A 19,585-nucleotide genomic window follows, 5' to 3' on the forward strand; every position below is an offset into this window, starting at 1 on the left:
AGGTGCACAACACGCCGGCTAAATTTTATTTTTTAATCACGGGCAAGGTAAGATGCTGCGTTACACATAATATCCACTAGATGATGGTAAAATGCTCTACTTTGTCATGTTGCAGTTCAAGCGTGACGTTATTCTGCGCTACACAACCAGGAAGTTTATTCGAAGAAGAAATCTACGAATATCTGTGGATTTGCGTTTTCCAGTATTGCATCTGTAACTGTTTACGGTAAGAGTGACGCTGTGCAGGTCTACATAAGTTAGCAATCCGGCTACTTTAACAAGTGTTTCTTAGAACAGGCGCTGTGCATAACCATACATTTTTAGACACACTGGACGGGCTGTCAGGAAGCATAGATAAAATCACTTGTGTGTCCATTTAGATTTAAGATTACCGGATATATATGCGCATACGGTTGCCTTAAACTGACGGACGTAAATGACGGTACCTGCTTTCTCAAGGAAGTCACTTTTGTAATCTGCGAAGCTGCAAAAACCTGTGAGGTCAGTACGGGTTAGTCCGAATACGATGTGTGGTGAATGATTTGCAAAGAACACGGCGCGACACTTTAACGTTAGATCAAAAAGCTTTGTATGCGTTTGCTATTTAGTCTAGCTGACGTTACCAAGATGACGTCATCATGTATACCTTGTAGCAATTTAGCCAAGTGGGAAACACTTAACAATAATTTTGTATTATATGTCGCTACCTGATATCTGATTAAAAAAAAGATACGACGTAGCCATCTAGATCTAGGTTTCCTGATGTCCTGGTTTTGGATGATTAAACATTTAACGTGACGCTTGCTGCCAAAACCCGAAGCAGGTAGGCTGCGTGACCTCATTATAATAGTGTGAGATAATGGACGGCTAGCTAAATTACATAAGTGAAAATGCCGCATTCTTCAGACACCACACTGTCAACAAGTTTTAAAGGGTGGCTGTAACTGTGATGTATCTTAACGTGCGTACGTGTGTGTGTGTGTGTGTGTGTGTGTGACTGAACAGGAGTATGGCTGTCTTTGACGACTGCCTCGTGGTTCTGGAAGTGAAGGATTTACCTTTTAAAGAAAAGAAGAAGTTAAAGCTGGCAATAACAGACAATGGAGGGACAATTTCTTTTGTGGTCAACAACCAGGTATGCTTTACACTGTTTCATATCTGTGCTGTCCTATTTCAGTGTCCCACGCAGATAACTAACATTCTTTTTCAAATTTGCTGAATTTATCAGTCAGAAATAAACATACTTGACATGAAATACATTTTTCATGATTCATGAACATAATTAATGTAGTATCTGTCAAGCTGAAAGTAGCCTTTTTGCACTGGGCAACTCCAAGCATCATGTGTCTGTCTGTCTCTGTTTGTCTCTTCTGCTGCTCTTCTCCCTCCCCGCCTGTCCGTCCGTCCGCCTGTCTGCCTCTCAGTGCACTCATGTCGTCACAAACAGCCTGGACAATGTGAGCTCCAACCGCCAGCACAGTATCAAGAAGTTCCAGATCCCGGTGGTGGGGGTGGAGTATGTGTTCCGCTGTGTGGAGAAAGGGACTCTACTATCTACAGAGGAGTGCAGCCCACTTCCCCTTCCTCCCACCACCAACCCCCCTCCCTTCTCACAAACAGGTAGGCCGCAGCACTACCACAGTCCCTCCTACCTGGAAACTAGGGCAGACTGTAATAATGTCAGAATTGCTTATGAGGGGTTGAAGTTCGTGGCTGGTATGTGATCAGCTGTAGAGTTTACTTCTTTGCTTCCCCTTGGCACAGCTCCTGAAGATTTTTCGGTGTTGGCCTGCTGAACTCACTCCTGTTGCTGCACGGCATTGTCTCACTCACATAAGTTTGAAGTGCATATGTCTAACAATGGTCCTATTCAGACAGCTGTGGGAGCAGTGCCGTGGCACTTTGAGCATGCAAAGGCATACAGTGACGTTTCCTCCATTCCTTTAGTCGTTACGAGATACAAGCAGAAGAAAACGTGTACATGGAGTTGTGTGGTTGTGTGGGTGTGTTAAGTGTTTAAGGTGACTGCCCAGCTGCCTGTGGAAGAGAAGCCTAGAGTTAAGTATACACCCCTGGCACTTGCTCCTCGCACAGAGAAGGTGGAGAAAGAGACGGAGACAAAGAGTGGAAGCTATCTGGGCCACCACAGGTGGGTACATGTGTCACCAGGCATGGAGACAGCAGAAGCAATGACTGTACCAATCCCATTTTACACAGATATTGCTAATTATACCTTTTGATGATCTACGAAACTGTTTACTTTGGGGTATATATCGAATATTTTCCATTTTATCAGTAAATATAAGTATGTGCATTATATGGTAAATGTACATTCTATAGAGCAAGACTATGTCGTATTGTACTCTGATATGATTCTCACCATATTTTGACACTGCTGCAAAACTAATATCTGCCTTAGGTGCAGCAGATACTCTTATTGTAGTCATGTAACTCCTCCCTTTATTGTTCGGTATTTTTCATCCCTCTGTTCTTTTGTCCATTCTTATCTCTGCCTACAGAGTTTACAGTGAATACGACAACGATCTGCCAAAGTTCCCCTCTAATTTTAAAGTTGCCAAATATTCAATTTTGCGGAGGGTAAGAGCCTGTCCGTTCACCTAAATGACTTTCGCCACCTGTCTAGTGAGCACAGGGTTATACCGCATGTGTATGAGTCTTGTGGGTGGGTGTGTGTATGCAAGGGAGACAGAGAGCCATAGAGAGAGAGAGTGTATGCAGATGCATGTTGTACTCGACCCTACAGTGGCTGTGAAACCTTTGCATTCTAGATGAAACCTGGAGAAGGCTGGACAGTACTGGAGCTGCAGAGCTGCCAGAGTCAAGCAGGGCAGCAGTACCGTGTGGTGCGATACTGGAGCAAGGGTCACGGCTGTAGGGTGAGGCCTATAGTGGCAGGTCACAGTTCACACCTAAGCACTCTCTTTAGTGGGACCGAACTGTCTGGTGCAACAAGTGAAAGACATTGAGATCTAATAGCTAGTTTTAGCATCCTTCTGTAGCATTAACAAAAATGTTCCAAGCAGAGACAGTGAGTTAACTCGTCTCATTTTAGATCAGACAAATTCCAAATATCCCTGTCTTTAATTGAGCTGATTTGCATGCAACTCATCAAACTGAAAGACATTCAGTCCCACTCATTACAAGATCACATTGTTATGCTTATGAACTTAGTGAAAAGGCTGATAAACTTTTAGCACAGGAAATTTCATGTTTGTGTGTATACGATTGTTTTCATCATCCATCACAATCCTTGTTGAAAATTTCAACAAAAAAAGTTTATGGAATGGTTGGAATGATGATGATGATGATGATGATTATGATTGTGGTCATACTGTATGCCCTCCGCCAGGTTTCAGTGACCCGTGACAAGCTTGTGTACTGCTCCACGTCAGAGGAAGCCCTCGAGGTGTATGAGACTCTGAGGAAGGAACTCAACGTCATGAACGTGAAGGAGAGCACCACACTGCCTTCACAGCCCCCGGACGTGGGCTCCAGTAAGCTGCGTCAGGTCAGAATTCACACGTGCCCGACCTGGACAGCTCTTACCATTTGGCATGCTGAGCACACGCTGACCTGCCATTTGCTTCTGTCCACAGGGATTAACACAAGATCTAATATTGTGCTCAGTCCATGCTATAGTGCATTTTGCAGTAATTAAGATGTAGCTTGCATCAATTTCTTCTCCCTTTGTAAACCTTTTTAATAGGAGATTGATCAGTCTCCTATGCGGGTGATCAGGGTCACCTTAGCACAGAGGACTGAAACTCTGTTAGTGTGGTGCAGTGGAAAGTTGCATGGATCAGGTAGCCATGAGTGACAGTTGGGGGCTCTTTGCACAGAGCATATGTTGGGTAGTTCACGGTGAGTGATGGCAGCTTCTGTTCTGTGTGATTGACAGTTACTGCTGGAGGAGAAGCTGAACAGCAGTGCCATCTCCCAGGAAGTGGGTGTGTTCGTAGAGCTACTCTGGACAGAAGCCCTTGGTTGCCTGGGCAACATTCTCAACATTCCCATCACCGGCATTAGTCTCAATGATGTAAGCATGCATACTATTCACTGTCTCTGTGCTACAAAGCCGGAGTACAGCATTTGGTGTCCACCAGTGTGCAACGCTGAAATGCCTGTGGTGTGGTGAAGGAACTGTTTTGTGTGTGTGTGTGTGTGTGTGTGTGTGTATGCGTGTGTATGTGTGTGTATGTGTGTGTTTGTGTTTGTGTTTGTGTTCGCGTGTATGCGTGCGTGTATACATGTGCATGCATGTGTGTGTGTGTATATGTGTTTGTGTGTCTGTGCGTGTGTGTGTGTGTATGCGTGTGTTTCTGTTTGCGTGTGCATGCATGCGTGCGTGTATACGTTTGCATGCATGTGTGTGTGTGCGTGAATGTGTGTGTGCATGCATGTATATGTGTGCGTGAATGTGTGTGTGCATGCATGTGTATGTGTGTGCATGCATGTGTGTGCACGTACATGCCTGTGAACTGTATGGTGGGTGCTGTTTCAGGTGTGCCGAGCAGAGGGGCTGCTGCTGCAGGTACAGAAGGGGCTGAAGGAGGGGGCGAAGCAGGAGGAGCTGCAGAGACTTATGGGAGAGTTCTACTCCCTCCTGCCCCACAAGCTGGAATCCACTCCCACCACCAGGATCATATCTCAGAAGCTGGACCTCTGCCAGGTACCACAGCAAGGCCTTCTGCTGTTAGCAGTCTATGCTTATAGTGCCGAACTCTGTTAATTGAGACTTCAGATCCGTTTTGGTAATAATGGTGATGAAGCTGCACAGACTATATATGCTTTAAAGGTGGTTTGTTTAGCAATAAATAAGTTCAGCATTTGATGACGATCCAGATTAGTTGAAAGTCTTGCCCTTATGTGAAAATAAGCCTCCCTGGGAAATGTGAGCAATTTATTCTTTTCAAATCCTTTCTCTGGCCCAATGTGTGACGGAGATACTGTCTGCCTTTTCTCAGTTAATCAGAGACATGCTGAAGGTGAGTGAGGCTACAATGTGGAGCTCCACGCCTTCATGTCTGGGAAAATACCACGCGCTAAGGTGCAGCATTGAGCACCTTTCCCCAGACAGCCCGGACTATCGCAACGTCAGGAGCCTACTTCATGGCAGGTACCGTACTAGCACGTCACGTTATGTCACAACAGACTTTTTTAGACTGCTTGTGTTTCAGTGTTGGTGATTGTGCTTTTGTTTGTGCGTGGGTCTGACTCTATGATTCTCTATTATTCTCTATGACTTCCCTTTCAGACCAGTACAGATTCTGCAGGTGTTCCGAGTGAGCAGGACTGAGGAGCTGCAGGTGTTTCGGGGAGAGCAAGGGAACGTACGACCCCTCCTGCACTCCACTGCTCCCAGCAGCTTCGTGGGCATCCTGTCCCGGTGAGTGCCTGCTCCTAAATTCCCTGTGTCCCCTGTGAATCACACACGCCTGTCAGTGACCGTATTCCTTCCTCTCTCAGAGGGCTGCTGCTGCCCAGAGTAGGAGTGGAGCATCATGGGATAGAGCGGACAGACATCGGGAACCTGGGTGGCGGCATCTACTTCAGTGACTCGCTGAGGTCAGTGGACAAGACAGGCACTCATTTATCTACTGCACAGACACATTAATGCACTAATTATGGCCATATCTATTGCAGAGTTACGTTTACACAATATTGAGAGATATGTCTACTTCGATGTCACGTTTGATTAGTCCTACTGTCCATATTAACACCACTGCCAAAGTTATACAGTACAGACAATCTACTGTGCTGATGCATTGGTACACTGCTACCAGTTATTCTCAGATCCAACTGGCTCCAAGAAGAAATAATATTAGGACTCATGTTACGTTAATATCCAGAGTGACTTACATAGGTTATCATTTTTACAAGTTACCCATTTATAAAGTTGGATATTCACTGAGGCAATTCTAGGTTAAGTACCTTTCTCCCCAAGGGTACAACAGCAGTACCCCAGCGAGGAATCGAACTAGCAACCTTTCGGTTACTAGTCCTGCTCCTTACCACTATACTACACTGCTGCTGCTAACATGTAGTATTCTACATGTTATTCATGCTAGTTAATAACATGTAGGAGACTGTTTTTGATGTGTCAAGCATTACCACTACGCGCTACGTACCAGTACAGCTACATGCAGCATGTGTGTGCCATGTAAGTAGCGCTAGTTCCCTCACTGATGCGTCCCTTCCCTCCCCTCTGTGTCACAGTACCAGCATGAAGTACTCTAAGCCTGGTGCGACAGACGGCTCTCGCCTGCTGCTGGTGTGTGATGTGGCCCTGGGGCAGTGCAAGGACCTCCAGAAGAGGGACACGAGCCTGAGCTGTGCCCCCGAGGGGTACCACAGCGTGCACGGGGTCCGTCAGTCCCCCACAGTGCCCTCTGATTTCGAGGTACTTAGAGGGATTTGTATAACCTGCGCGCTCTTAGTCATGCCTGTACAAGGTTGTCTCTGCTAAGTCTGACCAATCCGCTATTCGGTCTGTGTGCGTGTCTTCAAGGACGATGAGTATGTGGTGTACAGCACAGACCAGGTGCAGGTGAAGTATGTGGTACAGTTCAGAGCACGGGACGACCCAGTGACAGCGTTCCAGCCAACCGTCGACGTCTCCTCAGACACGGCCCAGCCAGCTTCAACCGCGGACCTATGTGAGTCCCGAACGGTCCTGAATAAGAGACCAGCATACAATGTCACCTAATTTCTGCAGTAAAAGACTTTTGAGAGCTCAGCTTTTCCAGTAGCATGCCTGAGATCTCGGAGGAAGCAGATCCAGATCCAAACTGTCTCGGCATTTTTCCACAAACTGGCTACTGCCACTTTTGTCGGGCTTCTGTTCCCAAAAAAAAGCAAAGAAGTTCAGATTTTATTAAGGCTAAAAATGGGCATTTCAGAGGAGTGTTTCGTCTGCGTTGTGTCGTGTGGATATTTGATGCTTGTGTCTGAATGAGTAGTTTAGCTGTGCAGTCGCTGTGGCATGTGCAGATCTGAGTTTTATCCCCTGCAGTGTCAGAGGAGGAGGAGGTCGGTGCCGGAGGGTACAAGAACCCCCTGGAAGACGTGACTGCGGGGTTGCTGGACAGCACCGGCCAGCCGCTGCCCCTGCAGGCTGTCAGTGTGAAGTGCAAGCTCATGGACTTGCTGACGCAGGTACTGCACTGACCGGTGACATCATGTGGTGACACATGTGACGTACAAGACCTTTAAGATTGTGTGCCACTGGGTTTACTCTGTCCAGTCTGTTGAGACATCTGTTGTGGATAATGCTACACAGTGCCGTGGTTTATTTAATACTTTTATCATATTTACAGCATGGCGTTATTTTGAAGACATGCGCAAAGAGATTGTCATTATCACTAAAGCATGTTTTTATACATAATACAGGACAACTGAATAGGACCTGGTTGACCTAAATAGACTGTGGTTGTAGTAGGCTGCAGCTACAGGTGACCAGACAGCACCTCCAGCAATGCATTACCTTGCCTAATTCTGCTGTCTTCTTCACAGGTCATAATTTTTCAGACTTACACCAACCTGAGTAAGGTCCCAATCGAGGCCAAGTATGTCTTTCCTCTGGATGAATCTGCAGCTGTGTGTGGATTTGAAGCGTTCATCAACGGGAAGCATATAGTGGGACAGGTACAGCAGTTCACCATTACTCACTGCTCAGCATACATCAGCAGTGTCCAACTGGGTTTAGCTTAGAGGGTTAGGGGAGGGAGTTTTTAATAGATCATCAGCTTTACTGTAGGTTGTTAAATCAAACAAATGACACATTCATTTTGTAATGCAATGGTGGTGTGTGTTGTGTGAAAGCCAGTAGTCTGCCCCACAAGAACTTGAATTAAACAGCTGTATCCTAAATGACTTTGGCTGGACCTCATACTGTCAGTACAGGTGTCTGTGGTGTGAGAGTCAGTTAATGTAGGTGTATGTGGTGTCGGTGTCAGTTAGGGTACGTGTATGCGGTGTGAGTTCCAGTGAGTGTGGGTGTGTGTGGTGTGAGTGTCAATTAAAGGGGGATATGTGTGGAGTGATTTTGAGTTCATGTGGGTGTATGTGGTTGTGTCTTAGTCTATGTGGGTCATGTATACTCTGACTGTCTCACAGGTGAAAGAGAAAGAACAGGCCAGGAAAGAGTACAGGCAGGCCATAGAAAAGGGCCATGGCGCTTATCTAATGGATCAGGATGCACCTGTAAGTTTTTCTGTTGTGTCTCTCTCTCTCTCTCTCTCTCTGTTCATTGATGAATCTTTCTGTTTATCTGTTTGTTCATCATACATACAGTTCATTCATCTGTAGGGCTGGTAGCCCAAACACCAAAGAAGTATTGCTGTTGTGTCCTTGAGCAGAACACTAAATGCTCATGGGAAAAAAACCTGCCCAGAATTCAGTAGAATGCATAATTCATAGATTAAGAAGAAATTATACTGCCAAATGGAGGCATTGCTCAAAAGGTTGATTGGCCAGAATCATGCATTTAGTGCTGTTACAATACATTTGGAGAGGAAAATTTTTGTCAAGGCAGCTTGTTGCTACAGTGCATCTTGAGTTCAAACTTTCCTTCCGACTCTGTTGTGTCTGTATTTGTATATATACATACATGCATGCATGCACTGATGTTAGGGCATGACATTCTTATGGAGGGCCAAAATGGAGGGCCGAATGACAATTTATTTCGCCTGGTTTCCTCTTTAAATAGGACGTGTTCACCATCAGTGTGGGGAACCTGCCCGCAGGGGCCACGGTCCTGATCAAAGTCACCTATGTCACCGAGCTCGTGGTCAAGGCAGGGTCCCTTCTCTTCTCCCTGCCCGGCAGCGTGGCACCGTGGCAACAGAGCAAAGCGCTGAACCAGCGGACTCAGGTAGAAGAAGATGTTTCCTCCAGCACACTCTGTCACTCATTTCACGTTAAAGCTGTGGTGTACCTTTGAAGCCATTGTTTCCACTATCTTTTTGATACTTCTATTTATTCCAATGTATATTCAAGATGTATTCACAAAACGAATGAAATTTGGCACTTACGAAAATAAAAGTAATAAAGTATGGTTGACTACAGATACAAGGATGTAGCATCATTATGGATTTTGGTCATATGGAATAATGGTGTGAGTAATTGTTGGGGGTTGTTGGTGTTTTCTGTGTGTCAGGTGTCAGTGGAGAAGGTGTGTGTGAATGAGCTACAGGAAGAAGGGTGAGTTTTTCCGCTCTGTAGCTCTTAGAGCTTTTCTCACATCTCACTGAAAACACCGTTATTCATTCAATAAATACGTGTTTGTAACAACAGAAAACCCCTCACATATTAGTCTTCACTCTGACGATCCATCCTCTCTCCACTCTGACTGACATAGGCCCCTTTCACACATTCTTTCTGGTTTTGTTAATCCCTTTTTTTCCCTCCTGTCTTCTCAGCTTTCTGTTCAGCATGGTTGCCTTATATTGGCTGCACTTTGGAAAAATATGATAAAATAAATACGTAAGAAAGGGTTTAATAAGCCGGGTTATAATGAGAAGTGCATAAATGCATGAGCTCACAGAGCTCACCCTGTGTCTGCTGGTACTGTCCCCTACTCTCATGACCTGGAGGCCAGCAGTTGACTGACAGTGCTATCACTGAAATGGAGCTGTTTGAAATGTCGTCTTTCGCCCTCAGGGTCTTCACCCTGGATATGTCCATTGAGATGCCATATGAGATCTTAAACCTGCACTGTGTGACCCACCAAGTGAAAATCAAGGTGAAAATCAGTCTTGATTTTTTTCCACTTCTTTTTTTTTTTTTTTTGCAAATTTCACTGTGTGAAAACCAATGCACACAATGAGCATGAGAGGCACTGTTCTCTCATTAACACCCTATGCTGACAGGGAGAGAGATCACACATGAAACAAAAACGGGTGAGGAGGAATTTGGTGTTGCAGTGCTGATGCGACAGATCAAAGACATGTATCAGAGACTGAGAAAAAAGCCTCTGAAAGTAGCAAGGAGAGGGACAAAGACCTCAAGAGCAGAGTCCAGGACAGCCACTGTGGAGTCATCAAGATGGAGGGTCATATAGTAAAATACAGTACAATCCAGAGAAGGTAAGATGTAGGGTCATATAGTAAAATACAGTACAATCCAGAGAAGGTAAGATGTAGGGTCATATATTCAGATACAGAACAGTCTAGTTACTGTAAGATGTAGGGTCAAATATTAAAATACAGTACAATCCAGACAAAGTGTAATGTCGGGTCATATAGTTAGATACAGTACTGTACAGATATAGTAGGATGCAGAACAACAGAATATTGGATGCAGTAACAGCAGTAGACTCAGCCCAGTCATTAATGGACAGAGATGCTAATGTGTGCGTATGTGTGCGTTTGTGGTGCGTGTTTGTTCGATGCTGGCAGAAAACGGAGTGTAAAGCAGTGGTCAGCACGCTGCCAGGGCAGACCCTCGGGCCTGACGGGTTCCAGCTGTCCTTCACCCTGTCCCAGGTCCACCTGCCCAGGATGTGGGTGGAGAACCACCCTGACAAAGACAGTCAGGTGAATCTTTCTCTTACCCTTTTTTTTTCTCTATTTGTCTTACTCTCACTTTGTCATCTCACCTGTCTGTCTGTAACTCAATAACAGCTTTTCATCAGGAATGTATAAGCATACATTAGTAACAAACTAGTAACAAATCTTGCAGGTCCAGTTCGCCCAAAGTTCTCCTTGCAGTACCAGTCAAAACTTTGGACACACCTGATTAATATAATGGGAAACATACTGTACATTCAAAGACATTTTGCCATATGCTTAAATGCTTGAAACTTGTTTCTTAGTTATCATCTTCACTATTTATATTTGTCTGTGTATGAATTTCTTTCAAAAAATATTTTTAATTAGAAACAATTTTTGCCTGTTTTGAAGAATCTAAAATACAAGATAGTTTTGACTTGATTTATAACACTTTTTGGTCACTGCATAACTCCTTTTGTTTTAATTCATAGTTTTGATATCTTTACTATTGTTCTAAAATGTGGAAAATAGTAAAAATAAAGAAAGAAAACTGTCTCCAGACTTCTGACTGGTGCTGTAAATGTTGCCTCAGGCTGCAGTGTTAACAGTGAATAGACTGTGCTAAGGACAGGAAAGTAGAGAGCCTCGTGTGTCCCTGCTGTCCGTGTGTAGGCCTGCATGCTGGTGTTCTACCCGCATTTCGACGCCAACTGCGCAGCTGGGTCTGGGGACGGGGACGGGGACAAGGACGGGGGCGAGGAGGTGGTCATCCTACTGGACACCTCGGAGTCCATGAGGGGCATCCCCATGCAGGATGCACGCCGGATCGCCCTGCATGTGCTGAAAACCCTGGACCCTAAAGTCAGGGTGAACATCATCTCCTTTGGCACGGGTACTCACAGCTCTACTCAGTTTCTGTGGTGATTCTTTCCATTTCAACTCTCTCCAAGAAGTAAGGCGTGTGTTACATGTTTTATGCCCAAATTGATTCTTCTAAGTGGATAACTTAGTTCTTACAAGTAGAGTTTTTAAACTGTTAATTTAGGATTGATTCTGATTCTCCTCTGTCTTTTGTTTTTTTTTAAGATTATGTAAAGTTAATTCTTATATCAGTATTTCTTTGAAGCAGAGTGCACAGTATTTCAAACTTACTTACTCTGCTAAAGGCATGTGTGTATCTGAACCATGTGACATTTCATGGTGTTGTGGTTCTGTCCAAACTAAACAAAATGTTGGTGAAAAAGTAATTACAGTTCTTACTCAAGGAGCATCATTGGATTGAGAGTATGTGTGTTCTTTTTTTTCAGATTATAAAGAGCTTTTCCTGTTCTCTCAGCCCTTTAGCAAGGCTCATCAACCTGCCACAAGTTTTGCAATGGTGAGTATTGGGCAACAGGGTTACACACTTGGCAGATAGGCCCAGGTAAACCTTGTGAAATGTGGAACAAGAAGGATATTTGTCCCAAATGGCATAAGTAACTTACATTACTATTTTATACTTGTCTTGTTAAAATATGTCAATTTACTGAACATGAAAGAGTTACTTCTGTCTACCTGAGAGTCATACCTGTAGCCTGCATATCACAACCCCAGTCCATGAAACATTGCCCATGTTTCTATCCTTTAGTACAGTGTTTTAGTATGGTGCTGTGACCCCAGCCAGGGTTGTATTGCTTCCATTTTCAATCAGCAGTTGCTATCTGAAAAAATTTTAATAGTTTATCTTACAAGTCTCACTTAATGTACAAACCTAGTACTGTACATTTCAGGGGATTAATTTGATGTTAAATCTGAGAGAAAGTGAGCCAGACTGTCAAAATCTGCTCACTACTTTCTCTTGCTATTGTGTGTGCAACAGTGCAGTTATGGTCTTAACTTCCCTGTTCTTCCCTGATGTTTAAGACTTCCCCACCAATGGGGGGCAGCACCGATTTGTGGAGGCCCCTGCACAGCCTCAGCCTGTTGCCTCCTTCAAGGACCATCAGGAATTTGCTGCTGATTTCAGACGGGCACATTCAGAGCGAGGCCCTGACCCTTCGGCTGATTCGGGAGAATGCCCAGCACAGCCGCGTCTTCACCTGTGGCATCAGGTGAGGAGGCGCAGCCTGAAAACCTGGGTCTGACATCCCAGTCTTTTCCTTGCATTCAGTTTCAAACAGTTCAAATGGAATCACCACCACTGTGTACTCTCGACTTCTGAATGTCAGTGTTTTTACTTTATCTGGATTAAGTGTGTGTTTTTATGTGTGTTCAAATATATATGTTTTAACAAGGATCAAGGTCTGGTACTGTGAATTGAAAAAATCATGTTTTTTAGCAAGAATGTTTATGTGATCGTGTTGATTTTTGTAGATTAGCATCAATTTATGGGTTCACTTCAAAGGCACAAATAAACTTATTTAGCTTCAAAGCATATAACACTCTCAGCATTAAATGGATTTTTTAACCCAAAAACAGTTGTTTTGTCATTAGTATGTGTTTTCTCATCTCTGTCTTTGCTTCACCCATCGGTTCTTTGTGCAGCCCAACAGCCAATCGGCACATGTTACGAGCTCTGGCCCAGGCTGGAGGCGGAGCTTACGAATTCTTTGACACCAAGATGAAACACACCTGGATGGGGAAGGTGAGACTAGTTTGTTTGACTGTAAATGAAAGCACAGATGCAGTATGGATCATTAGGAGCTATACAGAATGTGACAGGGATGTGATTGCACCAGGGTGAAAGTAAGAACAAACCCAGGCTACTAGGAAGAATCTCACACTTTTTTTGTGAAAATGTGTATGCATACAGTTGGAATTTGTGTACGAGAATGGTCAACAAATGAGTCTCCGGATCACAGGTGAACAGACTTGTCTGCTTTGCCAGGTTTTGTCCCAGGTGAAGCGTATGTCCGCCCCAGGCTGCAGCTCGGTGTCGGTGAAGTGGCAGCAGTTTAACCTGGGCGCATCCCCGCCTGTCCAAGCCCCCGCCCAGCTGCACGCGCTCTTCAGTGACTGCCACGCCCTCGTGTACGGCTTTGTGCCACACTGCACTCAGGTAAACCGCCCGCCCGCTCGGAGGCCGTCAGGATAAAGACCGCAGGTGAGTGACTTCTGTGAGTGACCCTTCTCTGTGGTCCCTGCAGGCCACCCTGTGTGGAAGGCTGAGCGAGCAGGAGATTGAAACCATGGTGTCCACCACAGAGCTTCAGAAGAGTAAAGGCACGGTAAGACGTTGGCTCGGTCGCTCAGTTTCGCTATCTCAGGTGGTGGTCGGGATTATTCATTTAAATTGTCCGGCTCGACCTCGCTGCTTGCGACATGGCGGTCTGTGACGGAGCGTTCTGCGTGAGTTTCTGTGTGCTCTGCTCCCCAGCTCCTTCACAAGCTGACAGCGAGGGCGGTCATTCGGGACTACGAGGACGGCAGCCTGCACGCTGACCAGGCCGAGCACGAGGTGGGTGCCGGGAAAAGTTTGTTCCGCTTGCCGGTGTCGCACTTTCCCTTTGCAGCGTGGGGTCAGACCGCTCACCATTCTGCTGCTTGTGTTGGTGTCCTCAGGGGAGAAAGGAGGAGCTGAAGTCCTACATCATTGAGCTGAGCAAAGAGTACTCCATCGTGACCCAGTACACCAGCTTCGTGGCCATAGAGGAAAGGGTAGGTATGCCGGTGATGTCAAGAGCCTGAGGAATCATGGCTTTCCCTTCTCAGTATATAGCTCCTCACAGCTGAAGAAATCTTAGGCTGTCTGTGTCCAAAGAAACCTGTAGATGCTGTTTATCTCTTCATGTAGTGGTGGCTACATGTTTTCCGCTCTAAGTGATAGTATCTGTCAGTAAACCAAACAAACCAAATTTATTGCATTGCATTTTTACAATTAAATAGCCACAGAGTGCTGAACATGTTTATGATCACAGGGAGTGATGGGAATTATTTGAACTGAAACTGAATGTGCGGAACAGACACCAAGCATCTGCTGTCTATCTCGATCCTACAGGATGCGGACGGGCCAAGTGCTGGTTTCACAGACATACCCAAGCTGATAGCCGAGGAGGAGGTGGATTTTTTGCCGTATATCGGCTGGGAGGAAGATGAAGACACAGAGGAAGAACTTTGTTCTTTCTACGGGTTGGGAGAGAAAGTGAGTGATTACTCTGATTCTGAACTCCTCTGTGGCGCACAGGTAATACCGATGTACAGATACACCGACAGCATAGCTTTCGTACAACTGGTGTATTGGGGGTTCAATTAAAAATGCAACACAATTGAAACAAGACACCCCAAACAAAAATATATGGTCACCAGTACAGACTTGTATGCATGTTCCTCTTTACTTGGAGGTGCGATATGTGGTCCAGTCCAGTGCTGCCTTCAGTACAAACTGTGTGTTGTGTTACCGTCAGCATGCCCGTTCATCTCCCGTTGTTTTAATGCCATGTGTGGAAACTGCCAGCATGGTACACTGACATTTTAGCTTAATTCACTGGCTTGTTTCTGAGCGTCAAATCAAAACCGACTACCAGCGTGCGCCAGATTACATTGGCGTGTTGTAAGTAGTACGGCAGAATTGGTATCTTGCTGTGGGCAAGCGTAGGATGTTTTTTTTTTTGCTGCGGGTGGGAGTGGAACGGGTGGAGTCAGCTGTGGGCGGGAACAGGAGCACACGGCATGACACACCGTGTGAGCAGGAATGAGCAGGGTGGAAGTGCGGTCCCGTGCAGAGCTTGAATTTGTAACGGCACGACTGTCTCGAAAGCCCCCTTCTTGACTGATCGGTTCTGGAACCAGGAACACATCAAATCATCCTGTAAAATTACATTTAGATGCTCAGTTATATCAAAACCTTACTAAGCTTTGCAAGTGATATTTATTCTCACACAAAAATGACTTTTTGACTTTTGAATATTTTAGCGTGAAACAGATTAAATGAATTTGTTTTTTTTGTGTTTTGCTTATAGGCCCCCTGTTTGGGCTCCAGTGTACCTTTCGATGATGACATCTATGAAGAGCTGGAATCTGATTTAATGCAAAATCTCTGGGAAAAGGGTGACCAGATGGAAGCCCCGCCGGAGCCCCCCCGTGTCCCAGACGGCAGTTTAAAACTGAACAAAGCAAGCTCAGTTGATTCTGTGGAGGCACTTCAGAGATCCCTGGCCCAGGACTCTCTCGAAACACTCTGTTTAGACTCAGAGCAATTTCTGCAGGCAGACGCAGGCAGTGCAGATGAACCTGTGATGAAAAGAGCACAGTTGAAAACTAAACGGATGGGGCCTACAGTGCGCAGAAGTGCTGCTCCTCCTGCTATTTGCTGGGGCTCTCCCTCTGTAGCTCAGACTGCAAAAGCAGCTTTTGTAGCTTGTAGTCCTGTTCCACCCTTCCAGAAATTAACCTTCATGCAGGCTCAACATCAAGAGCAAAAGATGCAGCAATTTCCTGCCTCTCCACCTCCTCCTCCACCTCCATCTCATCCTGCTGCCGTCCCGCCTCCTCCTCCACCTCCATTTCATCCTGCTGCCGTCCCACCTCCTCCTCCACCTCCATCTCATCCTGCTGCCGCCCCGCCTCCTCCTCCACCTCCATTTCATCCTGCTGCCGCCCCGCCTCCTCCTCCACCTCCATTTCATCCTGCTGCCGTCCCACCTCCTCCTCCACCTCCATCTCATCCTGCTGCCGTCCCGCCTCCTCCTCCACCTCCATTTCATCCTGCTGCCGTCCCACCTCCCCCTCCACCTCCATTTCATCCTGCTGCCGTCCCACCTCCCCCTCCACCTCCATCTCATCCTGCTGCTGGTCTGGCTCCTCCTCCACCTCCATTTCATCCTATTGGTACCCCTCTTCCTCCAGCCAGCTCAAGAGTCGCCGCCACTATGGCCGCCCCCTCAGTGCTTGCCAGCGGTCTCCAAATACTCCCTAGTCTCCAACATCAGAACACCTTGTTTGGAAGTGGGCGCTCCCGGACCAGTAGTTACGCTCCCTCACCCAGGAAAAGCTTGCCCATAATCGGCACCGCTGCAGCAGATGATAAACTTACACAGGACACCCAGGCAGGTGGCTTTGGGGCTGCAGTCGGTTTTGGATCCTCACCTGGAGCTTCACAGCCGGCTCCATATCTCCGTACAAAGTTCATAACACATGCATTAGCCCCTTCACAACCCCTCTTTGGGGCTGCAGTGCCACATACCATTAATCCTTTCCAGTTTGGGTCTGTAAGTGGTACTCCCATTACCCATTCAGGGTTCCAGTTTGGGGCTAAAGCTGGTGATGCCGTTACTCCCTCCCCCAGGAAAATCTTGCCCATAATCGGCACCGCTGCAGCAAATCATAAACTTTCACAGGACACCCAGGCAGGTGGCTTTGGGGCTGCAGTCGGTTTAGGATCCTCACCTGGAGCTTCGCCGCCGGCTCCATATCTCCGTACAAAGTTCATAACACATGCATTAGCCCCTTCACAACCCCTCTTTGGGGCTGCAGTGCCACATACCGTTACCCCTTTCCAATTCCAATCTGTAAGTGGTACTCCCATTACCCACTCAGGCTTCCAGTTTGGGGCTAAAGCTGGTGATGCCGTTACCTCTTCAGTGCCTCTATTTGAGGCTGCGGCGGGAAGTGCCATTACCCCCTCATTACCTGATGTCCTTACCAGGTCAGAACTTTCCTACTCTTCTTCATCATCTGAGAACGAGAAGCGAGAGAAAGCACAGATGAGAATAGACAGAGGAAGAGGACATGGAATGGACCAGCTCACCGGGTAATTAACCCTTTCATCGGTAGAAAAGATATGTGTCTGTATCCGGTTTTTTAAAAAGCCATCACATGGTCACTGTCCTGTGTGGCAGGGTGTATGTTTTGTACGCTGATCATCCATAGGTCATGTGTCTTCATAGGAATATACAAATTTAACATTGTGTATTGCGGGTGACTTCATTTCAGCCTCAGAGAAAGGAAGAAGTCACGTGGGTTGTCATGGGGAGAGCTGTTTGACCTTCAACACCAGGTCAGAACGCACCCTGTTCACCTTCATGTGAAAGGGGTTTTTTATCTTATCATTTGCTTCAGTGCTCTTTAGGTCACATGTGTATAAATCATGCATATAAACTGATTTTAATCAGGAAAGGTGCTGAAATGTCATGATGTTGTATTCACCGATTCTAATCAGAGCAGCTACTGAGCGAATAAAAACTGTCTTTACTGAAGTATAATATAGAATAATATTGTCTTTATGGATTTTTGCCCAGGATGGGTATTGGGAATGCACAGGGAGACTGGGCTCCATTCTCGGTCTGGACATAGAGTTCTTCGCCAATGTCTTCCTGAAAGAAAAGGGCATCATCTCTCTGGGTAAGCAGCTGACGAGCAACTCTCTCTGTCTCCTCCCCATCTGTGTGTCTCAGTTCATTTCAGTTCTATTCAGTGGGGCTTTATCGGGCAGATGAAAACAGGATTGCCAAAGCAATGATCTAAACAATGGTAAATAATATATAACATGTATACAGGGATGCAGATATATTAAATTTAGCAGACATACTGTACACACACACACACAAACACAGACATATAGAGTATGTAGCTAATATTTCTTTTACAAAAGTCACAATTCTTGCAGCACAGGGTCCCCACTATATGGCCATGTGGCTGTAGCCCCCTCTCCTAGCATGACTGGCATTTACTCTGTGTAAAGCCTTTTGAAATTGGGGAGGACAGCAATGATCTTTTTAACAAATATTTCCCTTGCTTTCTTTCTGTCTCTCTCTCTCTCTCCCTCTCTCTCTCTCTCTCTCTCTCACTCTCTCTGTCTACTTCTCTCAGATCTGATTCGTAGTGATACCTTAACGTTCTAGAGGTCTAGCTCCTGTAGGTGTGTGTTTGATGTGAGGATGCTGGAGTGTTTTCAGCTCACTCACGGTCAGGGTGTGTCCCGCAGGAGTGAGAGCTCATGCGGACATCCTGAGGCTGGTGGCCACGCTGCTGGTCCTCCAGCTGATGCGGGTTATGGGACTGGCTGAAGGCAGTCTGCTCAAGACCCTCTTCCGCCTGCAGGAGGCACCTGCACTCAAGTAGGTCTCCTCCTTCACATTGTTTTATAGGTCTCTGGCCTTATATTCCACTCATTCCCCCATCATTTTGTTGTTCCCAGTAATGTCAATCTTACTTGAACTACATAGAGAATTAAGGAGAGCAGTGAAAAACCAAAACAGTCACCAAACTTGCCATCTTACTCCATTATAACCCAGTTATTGTATCTAATGCCGTAGAAGTTCAGTGCTGTTTTAACCCCATTTAAATGAATTTGATTGGAGTTATAATTGAATGAATGTGATTGGGTTAAATGAACAGGATTTCTTCATACCAAAATCTAGACCAGGTTTTGGAAGGGGAATCAAAGGTTTCATTGTCTTTTCTTGCGGCCCTGTCTAAGATCATTGTCCTTGGGGGCTCTTACTGCTATGGCCCGTCCTAATTTATAATGTAATCCTCCATAACTTGTGATTGATTTAACATTGTAGCTTTCTCAACACTCACATTTCTTCATTTTAGAGAGTTGTGTGATAATCGATATGCCAAACCTCTCTCCATAACACTTTATATAATTCACAACATATGGAGGGTGCATCATAGAATTTATTTAGGATTATTAAGGTGATTAAGAGTTGTACCATCCTGGCTTAATGTATACAGTACTAGTCAAAAGTTTGGACACACTTTCCTCACTTTATTTTTATTCTTAATTAGTATTTTCCACATTTTAGAATAATAGTAAAGACATCAAAACTATGAAACAACACAAGTGGAATTTATGCAGTCACCAAAAAGTGTTATAAACAAATCAAAACTATCTTATATTTTAGATTCTTCAAAGTAGCCCAAAAATATTTTTGTAATTAAAATATCTTTTGGAAAGAAATTCCTTCATGGGCATCAACTTCACAATTTATATTTTTCTGAGAAACAAATGTCAAGCATCTAAGCATAAGCCTTTAGACCAAAATGTCTCTGAATGCATGTTTCCCATTATCTTGATCAGCTGTGTCCAAACTTTTGACTGGTACTGTATGTATGAATTTAATTGCACGTTATGTGGATCAAATGATGATGAC

At 45.4% G+C, this 19,585-nt stretch overlaps 1 protein-coding gene across 1 annotated transcript; it reads left to right on the forward strand.

The window, feature by feature from the left end:
• The first annotated feature begins 232 nt into the window (after positions 1-232).
• On the forward strand, positions 233-18,596 carry parp4 (poly (ADP-ribose) polymerase family, member 4). The gene is made up of 34 exons (XM_036540842.1): positions 233-501; positions 1,006-1,135; positions 1,425-1,620; positions 2,014-2,149; positions 2,520-2,598; positions 2,790-2,897; positions 3,371-3,529; positions 3,920-4,057; positions 4,523-4,690; positions 4,986-5,137; positions 5,276-5,407; positions 5,488-5,586; positions 6,238-6,421; positions 6,530-6,677; positions 7,034-7,176; positions 7,534-7,665; positions 8,137-8,223; positions 8,729-8,893; positions 9,179-9,222; positions 9,682-9,763; positions 10,419-10,556; positions 11,184-11,403; positions 11,819-11,889; positions 12,414-12,601; positions 13,035-13,134; positions 13,378-13,548; positions 13,637-13,717; positions 13,867-13,947; positions 14,052-14,147; positions 14,488-14,631; positions 15,449-17,238; positions 17,421-17,484; positions 17,726-17,828; positions 18,412-18,596. Exons 2-34 carry the CDS (start codon positions 1,010-1,012, stop codon positions 18,546-18,548), a joined length of 5,862 nt encoding a protein of 1,953 aa, XP_036396735.1. The 5' UTR covers positions 233-501; positions 1,006-1,009; the 3' UTR covers positions 18,549-18,596.
• Positions 18,597-19,585: the final 989 nt, after the last annotated feature.

This window comes from Megalops cyprinoides, chromosome 11 (genome assembly GCF_013368585.1).
Source record: "Megalops cyprinoides isolate fMegCyp1 chromosome 11, fMegCyp1.pri, whole genome shotgun sequence".
Lineage (NCBI taxonomy): Eukaryota > Metazoa > Chordata > Actinopteri > Elopiformes > Megalopidae > Megalops > Megalops cyprinoides.